The sequence below is a fragment of the Stegodyphus dumicola genome, chromosome 11 (assembly GCF_044657685.1).
Source record: "Stegodyphus dumicola isolate Sdum_Otavi_A_Nest chromosome 11, ASM4465768v1".
Classification (NCBI taxonomy): Eukaryota; Metazoa; Arthropoda; class Arachnida; order Araneae; family Eresidae; genus Stegodyphus; species Stegodyphus dumicola.
In genome coordinates this window covers 75,455,342-75,479,866 of record NC_140778.1, presented here as the reverse complement: position 1 = coordinate 75,479,866, position 24,525 = coordinate 75,455,342, and the positions used below count along the sequence as shown (strand labels likewise).

The 24,525-nt window shown below is 33.5% G+C and overlaps 1 protein-coding gene across 2 annotated transcripts in view; it reads left to right on the top strand.

Moving 5' to 3' along the window:
* Nucleotides 1–24,037, top strand: part of LOC146994118 (uncharacterized) — a 67,177-nt gene extending 43,140 nt beyond the window's left edge. For both annotated transcript variants that reach the window (XM_085826860.1, XM_085826859.1), the window contains 3 exons: nucleotides 7,672–7,910; nucleotides 13,395–16,501; nucleotides 23,130–24,037. In XM_085826860.1, the coding sequence (XP_085682986.1) occupies nucleotides 7,672–7,910; nucleotides 13,395–13,490 (335 nt within the window). In that variant the 3' untranslated portion in view covers nucleotides 13,491–16,501; nucleotides 23,130–24,037. The remainder of the gene's footprint in view (nucleotides 1–7,671; nucleotides 7,911–13,394; nucleotides 16,502–23,129) is intronic.
* Nucleotides 24,038–24,525: the final 488 nt, after the last annotated feature.

Genomic DNA, 24,525 nt, shown 5'->3' with positions numbered 1-24,525 from the left:
ATGCGTTCTTGTGGTAGTGGTTTTGCCTAGTGTTCCAAAATGGAATTTTCAAGCCTATAACTAATTCATTTTCTTTTTGCAGTAATAAAGAGTAACTAATTAAATAATAACACAATTTTTTTTTTACAATTTTAAAGTATAATGCAACAGAGTTATAGTTATCTGTTTATAGATGAATCTACAAAAACCTTGACGAAAATGAAGACCAAAATTTCACAACATCACAGCAGCCAAATATCTGCAGGAGTGACAAACTCTGTGTTCTAAGCAAAACCATATGCCCTTACAAACTGGCTGACATCACAAATCAAACCATGTGTGCGACCTTGAACCCGTGGCCTAAAAATAACTTTTATGTGAGGGATGTTCCAAAAATGGAACAGTAGGCATAAATGGGTTAAAGTTGTCTAAGTGCCGCTGAGCCTTTTTGTAATGGCGGCCATTGATGTTTACATTTGAAACAGGAGACTAGTGGATTTGTGGCCAGTCTAGAGAAATTTAGCTTTGCAACAACAAAGATAACGCAAACTTGTACAAATTACTTGTACAAAATAAAAAGGAAGTATTGTAATCACGAAGCGTTTCAGGCAGCATGTTTCAACGAAAATATTCATTTTGACCGCTATCGAATGCAATTTAATGATGTTTTTGCTTGATATCTGTACGCAAGGACAGAATAAAATACTCTTTTCCTTCAAAAAAATTATAAAATTGCTTTAAAATGAATTCTGAAGAGAATTTTCCGCGGCGTCTGTGCGAAGGTATGTACGTACGTATCTCGCATAACTCAAAAACGAGTAGTCTCAGAACGTTGAAATTTTGTCTATAGAACAAAATCTATAACAGGTAGATGTGCACCTCGTATTTTGGTTGCAATCGGCCGCACCAAACGTATATAAATATATTTATATATATATACACTCTGTTACCCGGCTCAGTGATGTCAGTTTCTTTACTCGTATATGTTCGTAAATTTTTCATTTTTTGCTTTAAAAATGATTGAATTATGTTGTTTTTATCTTCCGGTTAATGTTTTTATGCCTTTAGTAAATCTGTATGCAATATTTTTAGAATTATTAGCAATTTTAAAGTTGTTTAAGTGACGCTAAGCCTTTTTTTAATGGCAGCCATTGATGTTTACATTTGAAACAGGAGACTAGTGGATTTATTGCCAATCTAGAGAAACTTAGCTTCGCAACAACAAAGATAACACATTCATTTATTATTGCCAATTAAATCATGCTTAATTCTTTCTGGAATTTTTTCGAGGAAATGTTTAAGATTTACTTTGTAATTTTTAATATAGATATTTTGAGTTTTTATGTATTTTTGCCTTCTTGCGAAGTGAGAACTGAATTAATTAAATGAGAAATACTCAATCGTCTGTGAAAAACTGTTTCTTTTTTTGTTTCGTTTGCTTAATTTCTTTTATACATCATTCTAGCTTTATTTTAGTATTTGAACAGAACATGTGGCAATGATTAAATAATTTTATTCTTTAAATGATATAAATTTTGTGCATTATGAGTTATAACATGAACGAAATATATAAGTTAACTGTTATATAATTATTGGATTATATAACAGTTAACTTAGTTTCCGTTATATAATTATTATATAAGTTAACTGTTATATAATTATTAATACTGTTAAGTGAATCTAACGCCAGAGTGTCGCTATGGTAAACAAATACTAGAGTGAATTTTAAAGAATGCATTTATTCTATTGTGGTTTATGCGCTGTCAGCGAAGTAGATTTCATTCAATCCAATAAGTGTAAATGAAATGCAAGAAAAAATGCGTATAATTTAATATTCCAATACAAGGAAGTCATGTGGTGTACACATCAGATTTTTTAAACTAAATTCAGCTGATTGCTGTCTTTTTCTGCTCGCAGATTTCTCGCTATAATGTTAATTCAGAAATAAGTATTTTTTAGCAAAACATTCTTTCCTTAAGCCAGCGTTTATCGCAACTTCTGCCGCCATTAATTTTTGGTGATAACACCTGATTGCTCCTTTTTTACCACGTGACTCCAACGCATCCGCAGACATACGGATAGAAGTTGAACATTGTTGAACTCCATCTGTACGTCATCCGTCACCGCACATCGACTGGATTGCAGATGTCAATCAAAGTGAATTCGCTCGCTGATTGGAGAAACGCATAGACACCGCAACGCATACGCAGCAGTGGAAATGGGCCTAGATTGGAAAGATGGGCAGTGGTTGGAAAACAAATCCTGTATGAAGAGTTGGGGATGTCGAAGTTCCGCGCTATGTGGTGTCCAGAATGTTGAAGCCAGAAAGAAGAAGCATCAAGTCCGAGAATAGCTCTGCATGATAAATGCCGATAAAAAGCTTTTATTGTTTGTTAGCTGGGGAGAGGGAAATGAAGTATGGTTCCACCACTATGACCAACAAATGAAACAAGGAAGCGGGGTGTGGAAACATTAAGAATCCTCAACCCTATATGTATAGAATCTGGAAATCTGCCTGAGAGTTTTTAAGATGTCAATTTTGGGATAAAAAATTATCACTGTTTATTATTAATAACATGCCTTTTTGATACAATGAGAATAGGCTTTCATTATGCTAACCAGGCCCGCACCGACAGCTCTACCCAACGAGATGGCTCCTGACCTAAGCTGTCCTGCAGGACAACGAGCAAGATGATGCCATTCCACAGAAGGAAGAAACCACTATCAGCGCACCACAGCGAAGGGCCGGGTGGCGGATCAGATGTGGTAAATTGAATGATAGTCATAAGAAAATGAAAGTTTATGTTATGAAGTCTATTGTGCCTTGTGCAGTAGGTGCTTCATCCAATTAGAAAAAGAAAAATGATTTGGGATGAAAACAATGTCTTGAAGGGAAAATGTAAAAAGCATTGATATGAAAGTTAGGCATGGTTACTGGAAATTTGGACTTTGAGAATTTTGATTTAAAGAACTAGCATACGCACAATAATAATCACGTTGATATGAAACACGTGTCAAGATGCAGAGAAGCATTTCACACACAAGATACAATTTATTGTGCACATGAAAATATTTAAGAAACGGGGGGAAAAAATCACATTTGTCACAGAGATAAAAGAAGCACGTCCCTCCACTATGACGGCTATGAGCTCACTGACTTGCACCGACAATAGGTGGAAGGTCGTGCTTCGCATGATGGCGCCGATTCAAAAAGGCGCCGGGCAATCATTAAAACAAGCAGTTCGTATCGCTGCCTGTCTGAACAGGAAAATTCTTGTCTTATTTGAACACCCCTCCGGGCGGTCGACTCAGGTAAAACCTGGGAAGCTACTGATTAGGTTCTGTACCTAGGCAGTATCGACCACTGGTGTTTAAAATCAGTCTCCACAGGACTAGAGTCATCGCTGGTGATGGCTGTTTCAAGTATGTACGGTACGGTACGGTACGGTACTGTATTGTCTGTTCCATTGGTTGTAGTGGAGCAATATAGTCAGATATACATGTTGTCCAGAGTGTAACACCCCCATTGATGGAGTTGACAAACTCAGTGAGCCTTTAAACTGCTTGAGGTTTCCAGTGAGACTGGGGCCTCAAAACTGCATATTCATATCCTTCCTTGGTTTCCCCCTGGAGGGGGGCGCCTAAAACCGACATCTGCACGCAATGACTTAGTGTTAGCAGGCCGGATTTGTGGCACGGTCTGTCTGACAGTATTTAAGTGACTTCATTCTGCTGTCCGGGGTTGGGACCCCTGTTGAAAGCAGATATTTTTACCATCCTTCCAGAACAGAGACATGGAATGTGAGTTGCTGAGTAGTCTTGTCGACTCAGCTTAGTCTTAGCTCGTCTACTGGACCGATAGGTTAGCAGCTTCTTGGATTGCCTTTAGGAGTTGGGGCGTTTAACTGTGTTAGGGCAGCCTCGAGTTTGCCAGCCTGGAGTGCCCCTTCTGCCTAGCACACTGTCTTATTCGAACGAAAGTTTAGAGCACCAGAGCAGGAGTTCGTCTCTGGTTGTTCTCTTCTGTCTTATTTGAACGTGCAAATACTTCATGCGTATGTAAGGGTAGACGCATTCGACAAATTGCTTAATCCTTATTTTGTGTCGTATTGCAAACGTAGTAATTTGTGCAATATTTATCTTTTTTGTGATTGCTTGTTGTTATTGTTTTTCTACATAAAAAAAGGTAAGTGTAGTTACATATTATGTTAAATTTAGGTCAACTTTTTAACGCGAAGCAAAGATTTGAGCATAATTTCTCGAAAACTGTTTAGCTCTCAAGTTTGAACCATTGTCGTATTCTTGGCCTCAAAAATTACTAATATCTAAACCATTTTCCTCTAAAATCTTTTAATAAGCCGACATTTAATAATAAAGTTGTTCATCTTCCACTGGTCGTATCTGTTGTAATACAAAATACTAAACCTTGATACTTGTGTGATTATGCAGGTTATCTACTGCAATGGCAGTACTTACCTGCTCACATGAATGAGCTCCGCAATGGGCATGGTGATGAGAAGTTACATGAAGTAGTTATCCAAACGAGAATTAAAATACTAAAAACCTTTCTTCAATACTCATGTCTGTATTTTCTAAATTAAAATACTTCATACAAATTAATACTATTTGCTCTTGATGGCTGGCATCAGGGGTACAATCAAGTAAAGTAGAAAAATGTTTTGCCTGTTTGACCTTATTTAAAATAATTTGCTTTGTATTATTCCCTAATAAGCTAATTATTTTATTTTGGTAATGAAGCATATGTTTTTAGTTAGCAATATATACAGACATGATAGGGTCAAATAGTGATCATTTCCATACACTTTAAAAAATTATTATTTCTTTCGAATTATGTGTTACTGGAACCACGGGAAGGCTAAATATTGTTTGCCTAAAAACTGAATGGCATAGATAATTCTTTCAATAACATTACGCCAATGCTTAGTCTCTGTTTTTAATAAAATTTGAAATTCCGAATTAACAGGTTTATTCTTTCGTAATCGTTCTAAGAAATAGGAGTAACTCTTTCGTTGTCTGGCAAGATTCGACATGAGTACGTCTAAAAAAAATTACGTCCATTTTTGTCTTTTGGGAAACTCGAACTCGAAAGCAAGTTTTGTTAACATCCAAGATTATTTTCTATTAAGGCTTAAACTTGAGGTGGCAGTAATGAACTTGGGCATAATCCAGAATCATCAGGCACAAGCAAATGCGTTATCTATTGCAGAAGTTGTAGATTTCAATAGTATTTCTTCTGTTTTTTTGACCAGCTGCATTGAAGTTAAAGGTAATTCTCAGGTGAATATGCTTTCTAAACTCTTTCTAATTATTAAGTTGTTTTGGTAATTTCAATGGTAGCCGAGACGTTGATTGATAACTAGTGCTAGTAGTGCCAGCTTGGGTATTCTTCGGATTTTGGAAAAACTCAATAATTTTATAGTTCTGGTTTATTAAGTCTTCCTCTCACTTTTTTTTTTTTCCTTATTACATTCTGATACTCAAACAGTTTTTTTCCGTTTTCCTTCCGACATGTAGGGGAAAACGAAAACAGAAAAAGTGGAAGTAAAAATAAAAGCAGAAAATAACTATTATAAGAACTATTGTCTAAAACACTTCTGGAAAATATTTGGAAAGTCACTGTTTGAAATAATTTACCTTACTTCTGAAAAAGTGAGTATATCTTAAACCATTGCTTGGAAATTATAGGAATTATTAGATCAATACCAAATAATTCAAGAAGGGGATGTACTCTTTTGTTTATTAAAGTAAATAAATCAAATTTAAAGGCGTAATGAAAATAACGAAACATTTTCCTTCGGTTTTCCGTATAGCTAAAAATCGGAAAATGGCTAATTTTTGATTTCAGGATATGTTGAATATTTTTACTTGACTCCAAATCTCAAATAGGTATATTTTAAATTCAGTGGTACTCCATAAATATGTCAATCCTTTCTTCTCGAAGGATAATATTTTTTAGTTTAATCAACAAATGGTTGATGCAAAAAAAAAAAAAAAAAATCGAGTAATTATGCTCAAATCGACGCTTTTCTGAATTACATAGCTAACCTAAGTTTAAAATAATATGTAACTGCACGTACCTTTTTTTTACGTAGAATAACAATAACAGCAAGCAATCACCTCTCCCCCCCCAAAAAAAAAATCACAAAAAAGATAAATGTTGCCCAAATTACTACGATTGCAACAGTAGAACAAAATAAGGACTAAGCAATTTGTCGAACGCGTCTACGGCGCCCCCTATATCCTTACATATGCTTCGGCATCATGTATTTTGGTTCACATATATTTTACAAGATAAGCTCAACTTATGTCAAAAAGTACAAAAAGCATTAACTGATAAAAATCAAAGTGATATAAATAGTATAGATCTTATGCAGGAACTGCAGTTTTTGCAAACTTTTGGAGGAAATGTAGCATCGCCAGTCGAAACTCTAAGCTGTATCGTTGTCAACAACATAGCGGTGTGCAGAAAAGAATTTTGGATAGGTATCAGTACTGGAGCATTTTTTGTGCCCTGTTGTAATCACAGTTTGCACCTTGTCGTAAACTACGCTGCGAACAACAATTTATTCAGTGCAAACTTATTAGATATGTATATTAATTTGTTTTTAATTTTAAGATAATAAATAGTGTTCAGCAATATTTGGTATGCAATGCGTTTAGTATATTATTTCGTTTCGCTTGCAGTGTTACTTTTTTATAACATGTTGTTGTTGACTAATGCTCACTTGTCTGGCCTATAGTCAGCTGAAGCCTACAAAGTTCCTCGTGGCAAGGAGCGCAAGATACGCCACGCGTGCCGTTGGCAACAGCTTTGAGCACTTTACAGGCGACAGTGCAATTTAGCTCAGTTTCGCCCCTAATTTTGATGGAGAGCACCTGGGGGAACGGGTCCGAGCGTCTCGAACCCTCCTTTCCCTACCACCAACCTTTCAAGAGGAATTTCGCCTCGCTTATTTAGAGTGCCCCCATGCCGCACAGGCACTGTACATTTAGAAACATCCATAACTTCTAGATTCGAACCCGAGGCCTTTGCACGGCAGTCAGCAACTCTAACCACTTTACCGGTTGGGCGGCCTTTTATAACATAAATGAATGTATAATTATTCAATGAATATGTTTGAGTGCGGTTTTTAACAAAGCACAAAATATTTGCATATTTAGACAAATGGTAATATATATATATATTTTTGTTTTGTTTTTTCATATTATTATGTTAACAATGCTTCATTTTAAATGTTAATCATAAGCACCGTCCCTTTAATATCATCACTACATAAAGGCGCTAGCTAGACATTTGCACGACGGCGCCGATTAGGCCTGGCGCGGGCCTGATGTTAACCTGCTGCAATAAGACATAAATGCGGCTCAGAATTCCCAAACTGCTATTTCCCCCAATGATGCAGATTTCAGTTTCTCCTCATGTATCGTATTAGTCCTAGACTTCTTTTTGTTTCACAAGCTGTAGTATTAGCGTTTTTTACGTTACGGCGACAATAATATGCGGAAGTACTTCATTGACATACTCTGGATAGAAATATTTTTAAACCTATGTATGTTGTCATTAAATATAAATGCATGTGGTTTCTCATTATGCATAACATTGATAGTATTTTTTTTTTTTTTTTTTCATTTTATTGAATGCTTAAAGTTCAAATATACATTTTGTTGCAGCAATGATACAGCTACTTCTTGAAAATGGGAGCAGGTCCATTCTGAATAAACATGACGGGTTTGCAAGAACGCCGCTGTGCATAGCATGCTCTCAAAGTTCACAAGAAGTTGTCCAATACTTGCTTGAGAATGGTGCTGACATACAAAATGAAGGTTGTCTTCTATTAACTGCATTGAATCACAAATGTAGGAGTTATATACACAGAATAATATCTACGCTTCTAGATTATGGAGCGGATGTAAGTAATAAATGTAGTCAAATATATTTATAAATATATTTTCTCAAATTATAGTTTACATTATAAGAATCACATCATATTCAGAACAAAAGTTGGTTATTTTCTTCGTTTGCTTGAATGCATCCCCAGTTTTATTATTGAAATATAGATTCTGCTTTTAAAGCAAAAAAATTATGGTTTGCAGTTTTGGGTAAAATAAATTAATTAATTAACATATGAATTAATTAAAGTAATTCTGAGTAATCAGTATATAGATTTTCTTAATGTAAAGTGTACAATGTGTACTAAACTCTAATGTACTACTACTCAATGTACTAAACTCTAAGCTGTATCGTTGTCAACAACATAGTGGTGTGCAGAAAAGAATTTTGCTTAAGAGCTATTTAGCTTTAAGAGAGCGACCTCATACGACCATTATGCTGTCACTTACAATGCAAGGATCATGCTGAACTAATTTATTATCACCTTGACAACGCTGCTTACATTTATATTGCTGGATTTTTAGTGACCTTATCTGAGTCTTGCCGCAGTATTTATGAAATTTTATTTCTTCAGGCATCCATTACCAGATAGGAATACCCTTAATGGCCAGACAGGAAACACTGCTATTAGTACTCCGAATATTAATAGTTCGACCGCTAATAGCTCGATAATTCGAATAGTGAATATAATAGTTTGACCTGGTTTCAAACAGTTACAGGTGAAAACATTGCGGATGAAAACGTCACGCAGAAAACAATGCAAGGCGAAAATGTCATCGTATAAAATATTGTGGGAGAAAAGGAAACAAGAAGAAAACATCATGCATAAAACTTCATGAACGAATATAATTGGTTTTATCCAACCACACCACTCCGAGCAACGAATATATTAATTGCTTGCACGATTTCTTTACCTCACCAAACCAATTGCATGCTAAATCATTTTCTTCTGTTTCCACTTCACAGGGGAAAAAAAATTACTTTTTCATTTTCATATGAGTATTTTATTGCATGCATAAACTAAAGCTTTCTGCTTTAAATACATTGATTCAAAAAGGCATATTTTTATAAATTTTTTGCATAAACACTGAAGCTCAAATTTTTTTTAATTATTTTGGCAGATTAGAACGTGTCTCTGAAAAATTTGTAAATCACTTTTAATGAAGTGTCTAATTTCTAAATACTAAAGACTAAAAGAATATCAAACTAATAAAGTGAAAAAATAATTTTTCTATTTGATAATTAATGTAAACAATTTTAATATGCTTATACTTCGTGCAGTTACTCATTTTCCCTTTACTAATCGTTTTAAGGACTATAATTTTAATGAAAAATTTCCAGTACAACTTGATAGAAGAGACTAGCTAAATAGTGATTTTTTTAACAGTTAACTACATAAGTTTAAACTTCTATTAACTACTTTTCGTAGCATAAATTTTTTGCCCATTTTCAGTTGGCGAAATGCTTAAGTTTCCTTCTTGGATTTTAGCAAAAAAAATGGTGATTAATTCAAAAATAGAAAACGCAGAGGTAAAGATATTCCTTACTCCCTCTCGAGCTCACAAATCTTTATGCAAATATACATTTACAACTTTTAAAGCTTATGTCTGACCTAAAAAACTAATGTCAGGTATGTTTTCATTATTTTTTCCCCAATGACACAAACCGTCCTACTACTAAGGCCAAAAGCGGTGGTCTTTTTATTATGGAGGCACCTAAGAGGTGGGCCACCTCCGCCTCCTATGAAAGGACGAATATACATAAGCCCATCGATTCGAACCCGGGCCCTTTGGTATTTCAGTTGGCTTCCCTAGCCACTATACCGTCTAGGCGTCTGATGTTATCATTATATGATGATTTGTAGGTGCTTTCTCATAATCGAAAATTTGGATGTTGATTCCTTAACTATGACTTTTTACCACAATATTTTCTACTATTATGTTTAAAATTGATACGTTTTTAAACTGTTTAAAGCTGCGATGCTTCTTGCTGTTTTTTTGTCTTACGTAGGCGACGTTTTCGCCTTGCGTTTTTTCCTTCTAGATGTGTTCATCTGCGATGTTTTTGTCATGATGATGTTTCTGGTAGGTGCCGCTTCAAATAGCGATAAAATAGCCTAGCATTTAAATACTTTATTGATTTTTGCCATGTAGCTCACGCAACCAAGAGAATCCATTTCTCTTAGAAAGTCTTTCATGAAAGCATGTGAAAACTATCTCCACGCAAACCGGCAAATAATCTTCTGTGATTTTACTTAGTTAAACCAACGCTTTGTTTGGAGAAAACTTGAAATGAAGATAAAAGTTTGGTTCTTTGAAGTGCACATTTCTTTGTATTTATTTTTAAGGATTTTCTGAGATACTGTAGCTACATTTTAAGGATTTTAATTAAATGTTTTTAAATAAATTTTTAGTTTAAATCATTTATAATTTGAACTGTCTATGTGTGTTTGTCATGAAACACAATGAAAATGTGGAATTAAATTAGAAAAGTTATGCAGAAAATCCTGGAATATATTGAATGCTATTTTAATAGTAAATAAATATGTAGAGTCATTAAGTTAATTTTTGAAGGAGAAGACAAAAAATGAGCAATGGCCTCGTTGAGACTCGAATCTGGACCTCTCGAATACGCGCCACATATGTTACCGTTACACCAGGAAGGCATGCTGGAAGAAGGGAGAAAATACCTTATATACTTCCCCTTTTAAAGGGTGAGTGAGGATTAGGGAACCCAGTCTTCAAATTCTGGTTGTGATGAATTATTGTCTACCACCTTTTAGTTCAGGCGCCACTTGTAGAGTCATTAGAGTTTCTTCGATGCTGGAGACATGAAAAATGAGCAACGCCTTCGCCGGGACACGAATCTGGACTTCTCGAATACTTGTGAAGTTTGTTACTGTTACACCAACAAGGCACACAGAAATTAGAGAGAAAATACCTTATATATATTGATATAGTAACAGAAGTTCATACTTAGGTTTCAGTTATTAATTTCTCCATAGAAACTTTATCTTGTAATTTATGAACTATTTAACAGACTCAGATGAATAAATTATTATGTTGCAACTTTTGATCTTTTTTTGTATTCTTATTATTTACATTTAACAACATCGATAAGTGAATTTTTGCTTACCTTTCTTGATAAATATCCACAGGAATGCTTGGAATTCCTTTTCATTTTTATCACACAGAAGCTTTATTTACAGCTATGTACAACAATTGTATGCTTACATTAGAACGTTCAACATGTTTTTCGGGTTGCCACTACATCTATCTCAAAAATCTGCAATGCGGTAAGAAAAATATAACAAGCTTAAAGTAAAAAACGCTGCGCCTTCTCGTGGCCAACTACATAAACTGTAACAGATGATGCTTGATAAATATTTAATATTCACTGCAGTTTCAGAAAATTTCTAGTTCTGAAATCAAGCTTTCATTTTGTAATTACGCATAATAATTAAAAACAGGAAAAATTTCATCCTATACTGATAAAGAATATAACTTAAAAATTTTATACGTTTCCTAGAAATCGGAAAGGTTCGCTCTTTAACAAGCTGCAAAGGTAGTGCGAATTTTCTACAAAAACATGTATCAATTTCCGAACACATTTTCTTCTGCAAAAAGAGGATCTCACGTAAATCTACCTCAAAAACCTAATGGAAATCTGAGACAGCTTTCCTGAAAAATTCCTCCCTTGCGGATAGTTCTAGTCTGCTTTGCATTAACTAAAATAAACCATCCAAATCTTCCTTGAGGTATGCAACGTTTTTCAGCAAACCTTTTTTACCTTTTTTTAAATTTCATTTTGGCTAGCTTCACTTCCATAAGTTGTTCTACCAAAATGTAATCATTTATTATTTGCTCTAAGTAGCTCATTCATTTCCATTACAATATTTATATCTGCTTGGAATGTAAAAAAAAAATATATATATATATATACATTCATTTACCTCTTCAATACCATTTGCTGTTGAGTTTCAAAAAAAGGCTGTTTCTGCCTGCCTTAAAAATATAATTTCAAAAGAATGATAGTTTTCTTTCCTATGAATATTTTAAGGAATATGAGCTGCATAATCGCCCAATTGGCGATGTGCTTGGATAAGTTGCATGTGATAGGGATGCATTTTGTTTTTGCTGAGAAGCCTCCGGATACTGGAATGGAAAACTCCGACTGCGTGCACTTATGGAGGTAGGAAGTAAGGTGTAGTGAACTCAATGGAGGAAGAAACCTTTCCTACCTCCATGCGTGCACTACACTTTGCGTACTTAAACGTGGAGTTCCCTGTACCTGATTTAGGGCATTCTGTTTGATGTCTGGAGTCTATGCTGATCGTGCCCGATTCATGACAGCTCTTTGAAAGGAACCTGTTTCAGCTAACCTCCTGTGCAGCCTTGCAAACAAATTATGGCTAGGTGTACACCTCATAGCCTGTCGTTCCGCGTACAAGCGCTGTGTGGCTGGCCCACTACAGTTCGTAGCTCATATACCAGATGCATATTGGCTAACTTCCCGCTTGTATAATTATTCATTCTACTAACTCTCTGTCCTGGTGCGAAATGACGATTCCCTGCAAGAACTTCTGCAAAACTTTCGCGGAACACCATCTACAGCTTCAAAAAAGCATTTCAGACCCTGCATTGGTATATGATTCAGAGTCGTTGAGGCAAAGAATAGACGTTCTTTGGCTCTACCTTTCCTAGAAGTTCTGAAACGTGGTACTGAGACCCCCTGTGTACATATGGAATAGAAATATTTAATAAACTATAACAACTTATACGAAATACTATTTCAAACGACACTTGATGATACAGTACAAAGTCTGTAATCCGGACCTCAAAGCTACAAACTTTATACGCATGTGCGTTTAATGTATAATGGACGGAACTTTCGATTATGTCAAAAAGAGTTTCCAATTTTGGAGCTGCAAGAGGATCTACAAAGCGAAAGCATGTTTCGATGTCCATTAAACAAAAAGTGGAATTGCTGCAAAAAATGGATAAAGGCTTATCCGTCTCAAAATTATGCGAGAAGGTATGGCATTGTAAAGTCCACTATATATGACACAAGAAAAAGAAACTTTTTGAATTTTTTGTGGAAGCATCATAAACAACTTGCATTGAAAGATATGTTTAATAAAGTAAACAAATATTAAGCTTTTTTTTTGTAAATTTTGATATCCTTTAGATCATAATTGTTTTTTATTTCATACATTACGATTTCATATTTTTAATCGTATAATTTCTGCATGCCATCTTATCTTAAATTGATGATCTATAATCCGGAATCGCCGAAGTCCCGACGAGTCCGGATTACGAACTTTGTACTGTATTTATTTATGTAAAGATTTTTTAGATTTAAAACGTTTCTTCAAAACAAACATACTTGTTGAGAAGTATATGAAACTTTATGATTCATCGCATAGTTTTTCGCTTTTATTACTTTTGTTTTTGTTAAAGTATTTTAGTTAGCATTTAATACCAAAACAGGTTTTATTTTTTAGGTGAACCAGTGTTCAAGTCGCGGAACAACCCCTCTGTTGATGGCGGTGGAACGTGCTTCCTATACGAAAGAATCCTCTATTTTTTTATATATGTGAACTATTAAGGAAGAAAGGAGCGGATGTGAACGTAACCAACTCAAATGGACAATCCCCTCTTCACATGGCGGTAATTTCGAATCAAGAAAATTTGGTCAAAATGCTCTTGATTGGAAATAACTACATCGACATCCGTGATCACAGGGGATTTGTCGCATTGTTTTATGCCTGTCGGAATGGTAATCAAAATCTGGCAGAGTTGCTAATAGATTGTGGTGCAAACCTTCACGCTCACAGCTGGGAGGATTGCATCATTATCTATGGCAATGTAAACAATGCTTCAGTTTCTAAAACAATGTCCAGAAAATCAAAGAATTGCGTTCAACTAAATAAATTATGTTTGAACGCAATTCGGAAGAACATTCAAAATATTAAAGGCATCAGCAGTTTGCCGTTGCCTACATACTTTGTCAATAAAATAACCCAGCGAAAAAGTGTAGTGTAGGAGGTAACCTAAATAAGTTCCTTTTAAACCTATGTATTTAAAACGCATGCTTGAAGTATTGTATCATACATTAAGGTTTTAATATTATTCTTAAATATATATGTGGTATTTCGGCAGGCGTGGTGAAGCTTAGCATCAAAGTTCGTGCATTTCTTTAGCAGAATGGTAGCTTTTAATTGCCCATTTTTATTTAACTCGCCGGCCGGCTCGCATTCGATTCTATTTACGTGTCGAAAACTGCAGTAAAAATTAACCATGCTTACAATTTTTTTTTCATTTAGAGTGAACTAAAATTGTCCTGAAAACGTCCTTTGTTAGATTTTCTTCCCCCCTCCTTGTAGCATGGAGGTAGGAAGTAAGATGGAGTAGCCCAAAGCAAGTTTCTCCCGTATCCTGCTCTGAAGCACCGGCGATCCCTATGTGGTGACCAAAACATTGGGTCATTTACCATTGAGTTCAATGGGATTTGACGCGTTCGAATGTAAATATTTTGTAATTACGTCGTAAATATACATATAAATGTATATATTTTCTTTTTCTACAACACTTCAAGTCCTAAGTATATGAAAACAACATATTTTTAAACAACATTTCATTCTGAACGGAATTAAATGCTATACTTTTCACAGGACAGTTTTCTCAGAATGGTTTAATTTGAATGAAATATTTTCACAAGTTTTCGTTAATTACATTAGAAAAAAAAAATTAAGGTAATTCGATTTTATTCGGTTAAGGTACAAAAATTAAGATCAAAGTTTATTGTATTATTAATATTAAAATTATGCATTATTTCTTTTCTATTTATAGAGCTTCTTCCTAAAATACTTTCTTAAATATGACATGATTTTTTGGCTTTTGAGGCATCTTTTAAATCAAAAAATATTTATAATTAATGCTCTATTCAATTCATTTTAAATTAGAGAATTATTAGGAATTAGGGAAATACTTTAAATAGTACTTAACTTTCTCTGAACATTTCTGAAAGGGAATAAAATAAGGTTTTTTTTTTTTTTTTTTTTTTTTTTTTTTTTTTTTTTTTAATATTATTTAAAACTTGTAACTGAGTTATTATAAAATGTAAGGGGTATAATTCTTTTAATTATACTTATCAGATTTTTTTTACCCTTCATTTCAACAATACATACTCCAAAACTCTTTATTATGTTCTTAAGTGCGCATCTCATAGCATTTGCTTTACAATACCTTTTAACAGATTGCTTTACAATTCTTGCTTCTTTACAATTCTTCTTTTATAACGTATTTGTCAACAGGATTTCAATTTATGTTTACAATTCAATATTAAGGTTATTATATATTCAGATAACATTTATAATCATTATAAATTAGATACATTTAATAATTAGATTTCTTCCCTGTACTTTTACAGTTGTTTATAAGTGAATAAATTCTCCATTTCAAATACATTTATAAATAATTTAATGAATATTTATGTATTTTGTCAAAGGTAGATACATGCTTTTTGCAAGCACATGCATAAATACCCATACATATTTCCTATTTTTCATTTCCTGCAAATCTTTAATTTCTCTGCATTCACTATATTTTTCGTGTAAAGTAATTTACACTAATTTAGCATACACCTGAAAGTTTTACATAAAAAATATATATGAATAAATTTAAATGAAAATTATATGCATTATTTTTAATACCCACTCAAAGGTCAGTTTTTCTTCAAAATTCCTCCGCGATGGCATCTCTCTCTTTAGGCAGATAGCCCTTGCATGCGTTACTCTATTTAATAAAAACTTAATCTGACATATGTGCCTAATTACAAATAAGATATATAAAATTAAAACGATGAGTTTAAAATGAGCAGCAGTAAAGCCTCTCCTCTAAAAAATTTTAAAAGGTATATGTTGCAATAATATTTGGATGTGAAAAAAATGTGTTTTATTTAAAACATTTTGGCATTCGTCTGTCAAAATACTATCAGAACCGTGTCAAGCGAGCTTCTGAATGTAAACAAAGAACACCCCATCTGGTGACCCAAGCTTCAAAGCAGTGCTTCACTTCTAGCACAGGATGGCCCCTCCTTCCTTTCCTACCTCCATGAATTGAATTTTCTCTAGATTATATCTAAAACAAAACCCTGAGAATCGGATGAGAATTTCTGGAGATCTGCCTTCAGCCTGCATGGGTGAAGGTCACTTCACCCATGCAGCATTCCGCCGGTCACATTCCGCCGTCCTTCACCATTCCACCATCCTTCACCATTCCGCCGTCCACCAGAGCATTCCGCCGCTCTCATCGCGAGCCATGATCCTAAGTCGAACCATGATGTTCTTCCTCTGGATAAAAGCTTTTCCGACTGGAGTGTGCCTATGGATGACTTCACTGATGATACAATGACCGCTACTGAATATGGACCTTCTGTTGATTGAAAAACTAAATTTGGAAATCAAGGTATTGGAATCGAAAATTAACACAATCAAGGATACGAAAAAATAACTTGACACTACTAGACCTGTTACTGAACTGGATAAATACACCAAGGCACTTGCAAAAATGTTACGAGAAGACACGCTGCAGAAGGACTACCTAATAGGTAAGCGAGATATTTTTATTTCTCTGTGTACTAAACCCTCCTCCTCTAAATCGGCTAGTAATGTTAACTTGGAACATCTAAAAAGGAAAATATTAGATAACTCTGATCTTTCTGATAATAACTCAACTCAAAATGATGGATTCATTAAACCCACTCGAGTAGCCTAAATAGGAAAAAAAGAACACGTAAAAAAAATCCCATAACTACTAGCAATAAATTTCATATCTTAAATGCGGACAATATGAAATATCATCAGGATAACGATAATACTCAAAATACTCTTCCTAAAGCTCCTGAGGATCAAACTATTCCACTAAAAAAAAAAAAAATTCTGTACCTCCTATTATGGTAAAACTCTCAAGCAACATCAAACAAAACTTATATCTGAAGCAACTTGCCCCTGAATTCTCTTCTAAATTTTACAGCAAAAGTAGCGGTGAATTTCTTAAAATCTTTTCAAATACTTCCGATGATCACAAAACTCTCACTACTTATCTTAAAAATCATTCAGTGGTGAATTTCTTTAAATATTTTCAAACACTTCGATGATCACAGAACTCTCACTACATATCTTAAAAACACTACTTCATCAATGCACTACACAAAAAAAAAAAAAAAACAATTAAAGTCGTAATACAAGGATTACCTATTGACATGGACACCACAAAAATTAGTGACATTCTAACTGAACAAGGCTATAATGTACATAAAGTAGTACAAATGACATGTTTATGTACACAACAACCCATGCCTTTATGTCAAGTTCAACTTCTTCCTACACCCAAAATTGACTCTCTATATGACATTACACATTTCTCACTATTCATAGTTGAAATTCAAAGGTACATAAACAAAAACCTCATTTCACAGTGCCAAAAATGGCATCACTCTTCCAAAAACTGTTTCCTAGCCCCATGTTGCGTCAAGTGCGCAGGAGAACGCAAAACTTCACTATGCCCAAAAACAGGTTTCTTAGAAAATCCCATCTGTGTAAACAGTAGTAATTCTCACTCTGCGTCTTATCGTGCTTCCTTAAAATTCCCCAAACCCAAAACTATTAGTGCAAATCAGCAAAAAAAAAAAAATCCTACTATGAGGTACTACTCAATAAACATCAAAATTCTGAACCACAGTAGATAGAAAAAACTCCAAATCAACTTTATCCCACTCTTGAACTCGGTCAAAACCTCCAAAAACTCCCTGTCAACCTTCATAGAATTTTTTAATGCTATAAAAGAACTTGAAACAATTTTCAGTAGTCAATTATCTAAGCTAACAATGCTCATCAACCAAAAATTAAACGAATTAAGAAACACTCAAACTGTTATTGAAAAAATCTACATAATCTTCCTAATCCTGTTAGAGGCTAATAACTCAAATTCTAATTAACTTAATATTCCAACAATTAACTAATTCAGATGATATCTCCTAATTGCAACTCTTCTTCATTTTAATTAAACTTCTATTAACTCCCATGTCTTAGACTAACTCCTCCCTCTCTCCTCCCCTTGCTTTCGGCTTCCCTTTCAAAATTGCATGGCAATGAAAAGAGCCCTTCTGCACACTGAGAATCTCTCGCCCATCTACCACCTTCTTCCTCCTTTGCACATGACTGCTCTAACTCCTCAGTTTCAACACCTCCTGAAATGGCCAATAAATGGCACCAGGTTTGCTACTTTTCCCCAAGCTCTCCATCCAGCTACACACTCAGTTACTGCTATCTCTTGAAAGTGAATTTGTTGCCTACTCGGTGCTTATTTTTAGAACTCTTGTCGTCAACATCGACTCATGGTCACCTTTATATCAGACTTGCAATTACTCTTTCCCATACAATGCTCGTCAACATTTGAAAAATAAAAAAAAATAAAAATGTTCTGCTGGGATAGGTTTTTAACCAGGAGCCCTAGAGCTTAAATTGCACTGGAGCCCGGCTCTGGTACTTCTCCGTTTTCGTGATAAATTATAATTTCAACCAGAGTGCACCGTTAATCGTAAAAGATGCCTTAAAAATCAATTCTAACTTCTGAATGTAGGCCTGTCTTTCCCTTGCACTTAAGCTTTGCACAGAGGTCGAGACTTTTAAGGAAAGAAATGCCCCCAATTGTATGTCAAAGGCTTATTCTCCAGGATATGCCATGAATTTATAAGAGTGGGTAAATGTTACATTCCTCCCTTAAAGAACTAAAAGTGGTGCCCAGATCGTGAACGTTCCGCGCTAGTGACTTCCTCCTGCAAAGCTCCTGTATGCTTTCTGAATGATGTAATCAAATGGGGTTACCGCTGTTGTCACTTGTACCGAGAAGTCTTATGTAGTGCATAAATGTTCATTCGTTTTCACGAAGAGGATTTAAATATGGATATAAGCATAAGAGATAAATGTTACGTGTGTAACGAGCCATTTAGTGCGATGACAAAAATGTATATGTTATCTGCGCAGAAGAGTAGCCTCCAGTGTTTTGAACATATGTTAGAAACAACTTTTCCTTGCTTTTGCAGTAAGCACTTGTCTCTGTAGCTAGAAAATCTCATTTGAGGTCATGTCTAGAATTTTTTCACAGGTTGACAGAGAATATTCGTATAGCAAAATTCTTAGAAATCAGATAGGCAAATCTGAATAGTGTAAAGCATAGTAGTGAACCTGTAGAAGAAACAGAAATTCACATTTGATGAAAATAAATTACAAACCATTTATTTGTTTCCACAAGATGAAATATTCAATATATTTTTACATGATAAGTGTTCAATGTTTATATCTGCTGCATAAAGAAGTCTGGATAAGAACTTCAAAAACTGAAATTCTAAATGGTGGCTAAATGTTTCATCCAATATATATGCTGTAAATTATTTGTGTTTTGCTTTAAACTGTTTCTGAATTTCACACAGTTACGTATTACAACAATGCCATTACAGATAGTAATACCATTCTTGGTACTTGTCATTAAAACTATATTAGATATTTCCACCCATCCTGAACAAGTATTAAAGACCATGGCTATTGGGCTCCAGTATCAAATGTGTCAGTGTATAAAATTTACAAAATTAGTGCAGTGTTCCATTGCATTGTTAGAAAAGTGAAATGAAATCTCCGACATTTTCAGTCAAATCTTGGGCATATTAAGATCAGTGACACCAGGTGTGTAGTGTGAATAAGAAAAAATTTGTGTAGCATCATATCTCTGCAGGTAAGAAATCGAAGCATTATAGGTATTTATTTTGAAAGCTTTTATATTTTTTTCATGTAATAGATAAAGAAAGCTAAAGTAATTCAGTTGTATTTTCTGCTATCATATTATAAGATGAAATTGTTTTCCATTTTAAGAACTTATGAATATTTTGTCTCTGAAAAATAAAATAAAATAATAAATGCTATAAAGCACACATATTAAAAAAATAAACAATTTAATAAATGTCATAGGCAGTGGCTTTTTTGCTAGGTGCTTCGGAAAGTATGGAGGTTTTGGAAGTACTGAGCAAAGGCAAAAGTATTGTTGAAATTATTTTAAGATTAGTTTAATTTCTCTTCTTTAATATTTTTTTGTGAGAACTGTATGTTGTGTAATTGTTTCTGTATATTTAAATGTGTATCCGTTTTCTCTGTAAAATTCACTTTACACTTTTCTGATTTCTTTTCTTTTCAAAATTCGCAAGTCTTGCGTCTGTTTGCTCGCACAGAGTTTGTAGGGGTGTCTTTTCGATTAACTCACATACTCAGGATTTAAAGGCATATGATTTCTAAAATATGTGACAAAATGATTTAAGTCTTGTTGGCATTATCGTTTAATGGTCATATTTTGTGAGAAATTTTTGATGAATATCTTATTTTTGGAGAATTTTTTGAAGGACATTGAAAACAAAATTATTTGAATTTTTTATTTTTGAGTCTGAAAGTTGGTCTCTTAACATGTTTAGGTTAGTGTAGACTGAAGGGTACCCCATGTATTATCATAAAGTTTTTGTTTCATTTATTGCCAAGCCAAGAGAGTACACAATGCCAAGTTTGAGATTCTCTGATATTTTTTTAAGTGAAAATAGGTTAATATGTACATGGATACCGAGTTCGTGCAATTCTTCGACTTGTTATTTTGTCTTTGTGTAGCAGCAATTTTTGGTGCTAAAATAATTTTTGGCACTACATAAAGCCAAAATAACAAGTCAAAGATTCACACAAACTTGGTCTCCATGTACCGCCAAAAATTGCAGTTTTGTCAAGGGGTTACCCGTAAATATACTTTTACCCATGTTTATGTTCTCTTTACTTTCTCTTCATTAGACACCTGTACCGAAAGTTGCAAAAATAGTTCTAATCTTATTACATGGAGAGAGATGAAATTATGCTTTAGCGATAACTGGGTAGCGAAATAATGATGCAGGCATCCATTCAGTTATGTTTAGCAATTTTTATATAAATTATAATAATGATCTGGAATAGTTAATTACTCTTATGCCTCCATTCAGTCATGTTTATATGAAATTAACCTTTCATCTAAATTAAAACATCAATCTTAGATAGTTATTTACTATTATACAGTACAAATTCCGTAATCCGGACTCGTTGGGACTTCGGCGATTCTGGACTAGAGGTTTTTCCAGTGATAGATCATCAATTTAAATCTGGTAAGATGGCATGCAAAAATTATACAATTAAAAATAGGGGTATGTTTCCGTTTTGCCGACGCAATAGATAAAGTCGCCAATAATGGTACAACTGATGCCAAACGGAATATCTTCGCTGATAACCTTTTACGCCTCATTTTCAAAACAAGTTGCAGCCATTTCTTATCCGATTGATTATTTCTTTCAATACTGGCATACAATTACGTAGAATTTTTATAAGATAGTTAAATTTTATGCCCTAAGACCATTCACGGTAATTAAGTCAATTAGAATGCAATCACACTGCTCACCCGAAGGCAAAATCAATTGTTAAATTCATAAATTCTAGTGAGAATGCACTAGCGAAGTAAAGCACTGCGGTTTACATAATTTCTGAGTAAGCTATTCGTACAAATTGAAATAATTCTTGCATTTAAACTTGTATTCCAAATTAAGATTTAAGTTGAAATTAATGTAGATAACTGCTGAGAGAATTAGATTTTTGTAGCGGGGTTTACGTGAGATGAGATCACTTGGGGTCATGCGATTTAAACCGGCAAATCAGTATGTAGAACCATGAAAGCATAGTAAATTATTAAATTAATGTATTTTTACAAAATGTTAAACCATATTAAAATGTTTATGCCTTCAAAAAAAATTCTTAGAATTAACATTTGTTAACATTTTTTATGTGTACTGTATGATGTCGGCAACAAAGTCTGCTTGGAGAGTTTTGTACAAGCGAAAAAGAAAAGTACCAAAATGTGAAACCGTAATTTATGAAATAAAAAACAATTATGATCTAAAGGGTATCAAAATTTAAAAAAAAAAAAGCTTAATAGTTATTTCTTTACTTTATTAAACATTTCTTTCAATGTAAGTTGTTTAAGTTGCTTCGTTTTATGTGCTAATACTTTCTCTTTAATTCTATAAACAGACAAAATTTCTTGTTCAGTTGCAAAGTTCCGCTGCTCAAGTTCTGTAATTGCTGTGCCGAGAATACCGACTAACTTGTCAGTCGAAATTTTTTCGTTTTCACTAACCTCTCTGTTACTTTCTTCATGTCTTTATCCATTTTTTACAGCAATTCCATTTTTTGTTTGATGGACATCGAAACATGCTTTCGCTTTGTAGATCCTTTGGCAGCTTCAGAATCGGAAACTCTTTGACATAATCGAAAGTTCAAGCTTACTTTTTATAAAACTGCTCTAATAGTCTGCAAAAAATAATAAGCTGATCCAATTAGAAGATTAAGGAACAACATAATCTGCAACATTAACAGAAATAGATAATTTTAGCCTAGCGTATACCGTCTGTTATACATTAAACGTGCATGTGTAAACGTATTATGCGCATGCATAAACGTTACGCATGTGCAGAAAGTTTGTAGCTTTGAGGTCCAGATTATAGATCATTCTGAATTATGAACTCCCGGATTAAACACTTTGTACTGTATTTATAATTATTTGATTATAAGGAAAATGTCATTTTATATTATAAATCATATTTAAATAAATAATATGATGGGGTATATTAGTTTAGGTAATTCAATGTAATTTCATTTTAAATGAAAATACTTACACAATTTTTTTTTAAAATTTCATTTAATTAAATGGAACTCTAGAGTTATTCAAAATGTTATTCACAGTCTTTTTTTAAATACTTCTTTTCAGCTTCTTTTTCTTGTTCTAGTTATTTTTTATCTCTTTACAAATATATATTCTTAATTTCCAACCAAATTCCACTTATCATTTAGGTAAATATCCATACAATGCATAATTTCATACTTTCTAGTGAACCTTAATAAAGTTTAATTACAGTTTTGTGTTTTTGATAAGTTTAAATCAGATTTATATTGTGTTGTGTTCCAGATTTAAAAAATGAATTAAAAATATCTGTACACCAATTTGGATAATTTCTCGACTTTAATTGTTGACTTTACATTGTGTTCAGTTTTGAAAATTCAAATAATATCTCAGAACTTAAAAGTAAGCTTATTTTGTAATTCTAGATATTTTCTTATTTGTGTTTACAGTTTGCAAGAAATGGCATTATGGTGATTAGTATAAAAGCGTGGTTGAGCTAAAGTTTCACAAGAACAGAAGTCATGCAGCATGAAACATTTGAAGATTAAATATGAGATATCTCCTTGCAAAAGCAGCATTTTTTAATAAACTCCTTAGCTAATTCACTCATGCATGAAAATGATTTATTGCATATAACTTTTTCATGAGAGTAAATAAGCACATGTATTTCTAAATGACTTTTGAATTTAAATGAACTGCTATATTTAGCACATGTTTATAATTTCTCACCAGTGTGGGTAAAAATATGTGTGTTTCTAACACACATTTAACTGTGAATATGTAGTTACAAATATCATATTCATGTCATTTCTCATTGTTGCTGGATAAGTATTTGTCTCTTTAATGCACTTGTGTGTGCGGATGATTTACAAACATTGCATTCATGTAAGTTGCCTCCAGTGTGTGTAAACAATTTTATTTTAATGATGCAAATAATTCATCACATACAACTTGTTCGTGTGTGATAAAGATTTAATATGACTTTTGAGTATAAATGGCACGAACACACTCATTTTGTTTTGTACCTGTGCGAAAGCAATATGTGCCTTTAACATACTTGCATGTGCAAATAACTTACTATATATACCTGGGGTGGCCAAACCTTATGACGACAGCAGCCTCATAGTGGATTTCATGAATGTTCGAGAGCCGCAAATCCATATTTAAACCATTTAAAAAATAAGACGACATGTTTTCAATGGAAAGAAATGTTTGAAGTAAATTAAGAGTTTCACATTTTATATGCGATTCGCATGGTTACGTGTAAATAAATACTTTTTTTTCCTCTATTTCTATTTATCTTTTTTTTCCTGTATTCAGGAAAGTAAGTCCCAATAAAATATAAATTTGAAATTAGTGTACTGTGTAGTTGAGCATTCTTCTTTCAGACAGAAAAAGCAAACATATTCATTTTGTTTCCTCCTCCTTTTATAACTGTTGTTTGATTTTAGCAGACGTAAGCTAAAATCGGAAAAATATGTATTGTTCTTTAAGAATACAGTTATGTAATACATTTTTTGTATGAGTGTTATAAATAATTAATATAAAAAAAAGTGTTTTTTTTTTCTTTAACTCAAAGAAAATCTTTTAGAAAATAAATGACGAAATGCAAGTCAACACGCATTGCAGAGAAACTCTTTTATCCCCAAATAGGCAATAGAGTGCATTCCAAAGAAACTCATTTTATGTAACCAGTAGTGTTCAGATTTATCACAGTGTTACCTCTTAATAATGCAAACCTCAAAAAATAACTTTACTGCCCAAATCAAAACTCGGACCACATTGCTTAGAATTTGAAGATTTGGTAGAAAAATTTTCATAAAAAATTGTTTTTTGGAATTTTTT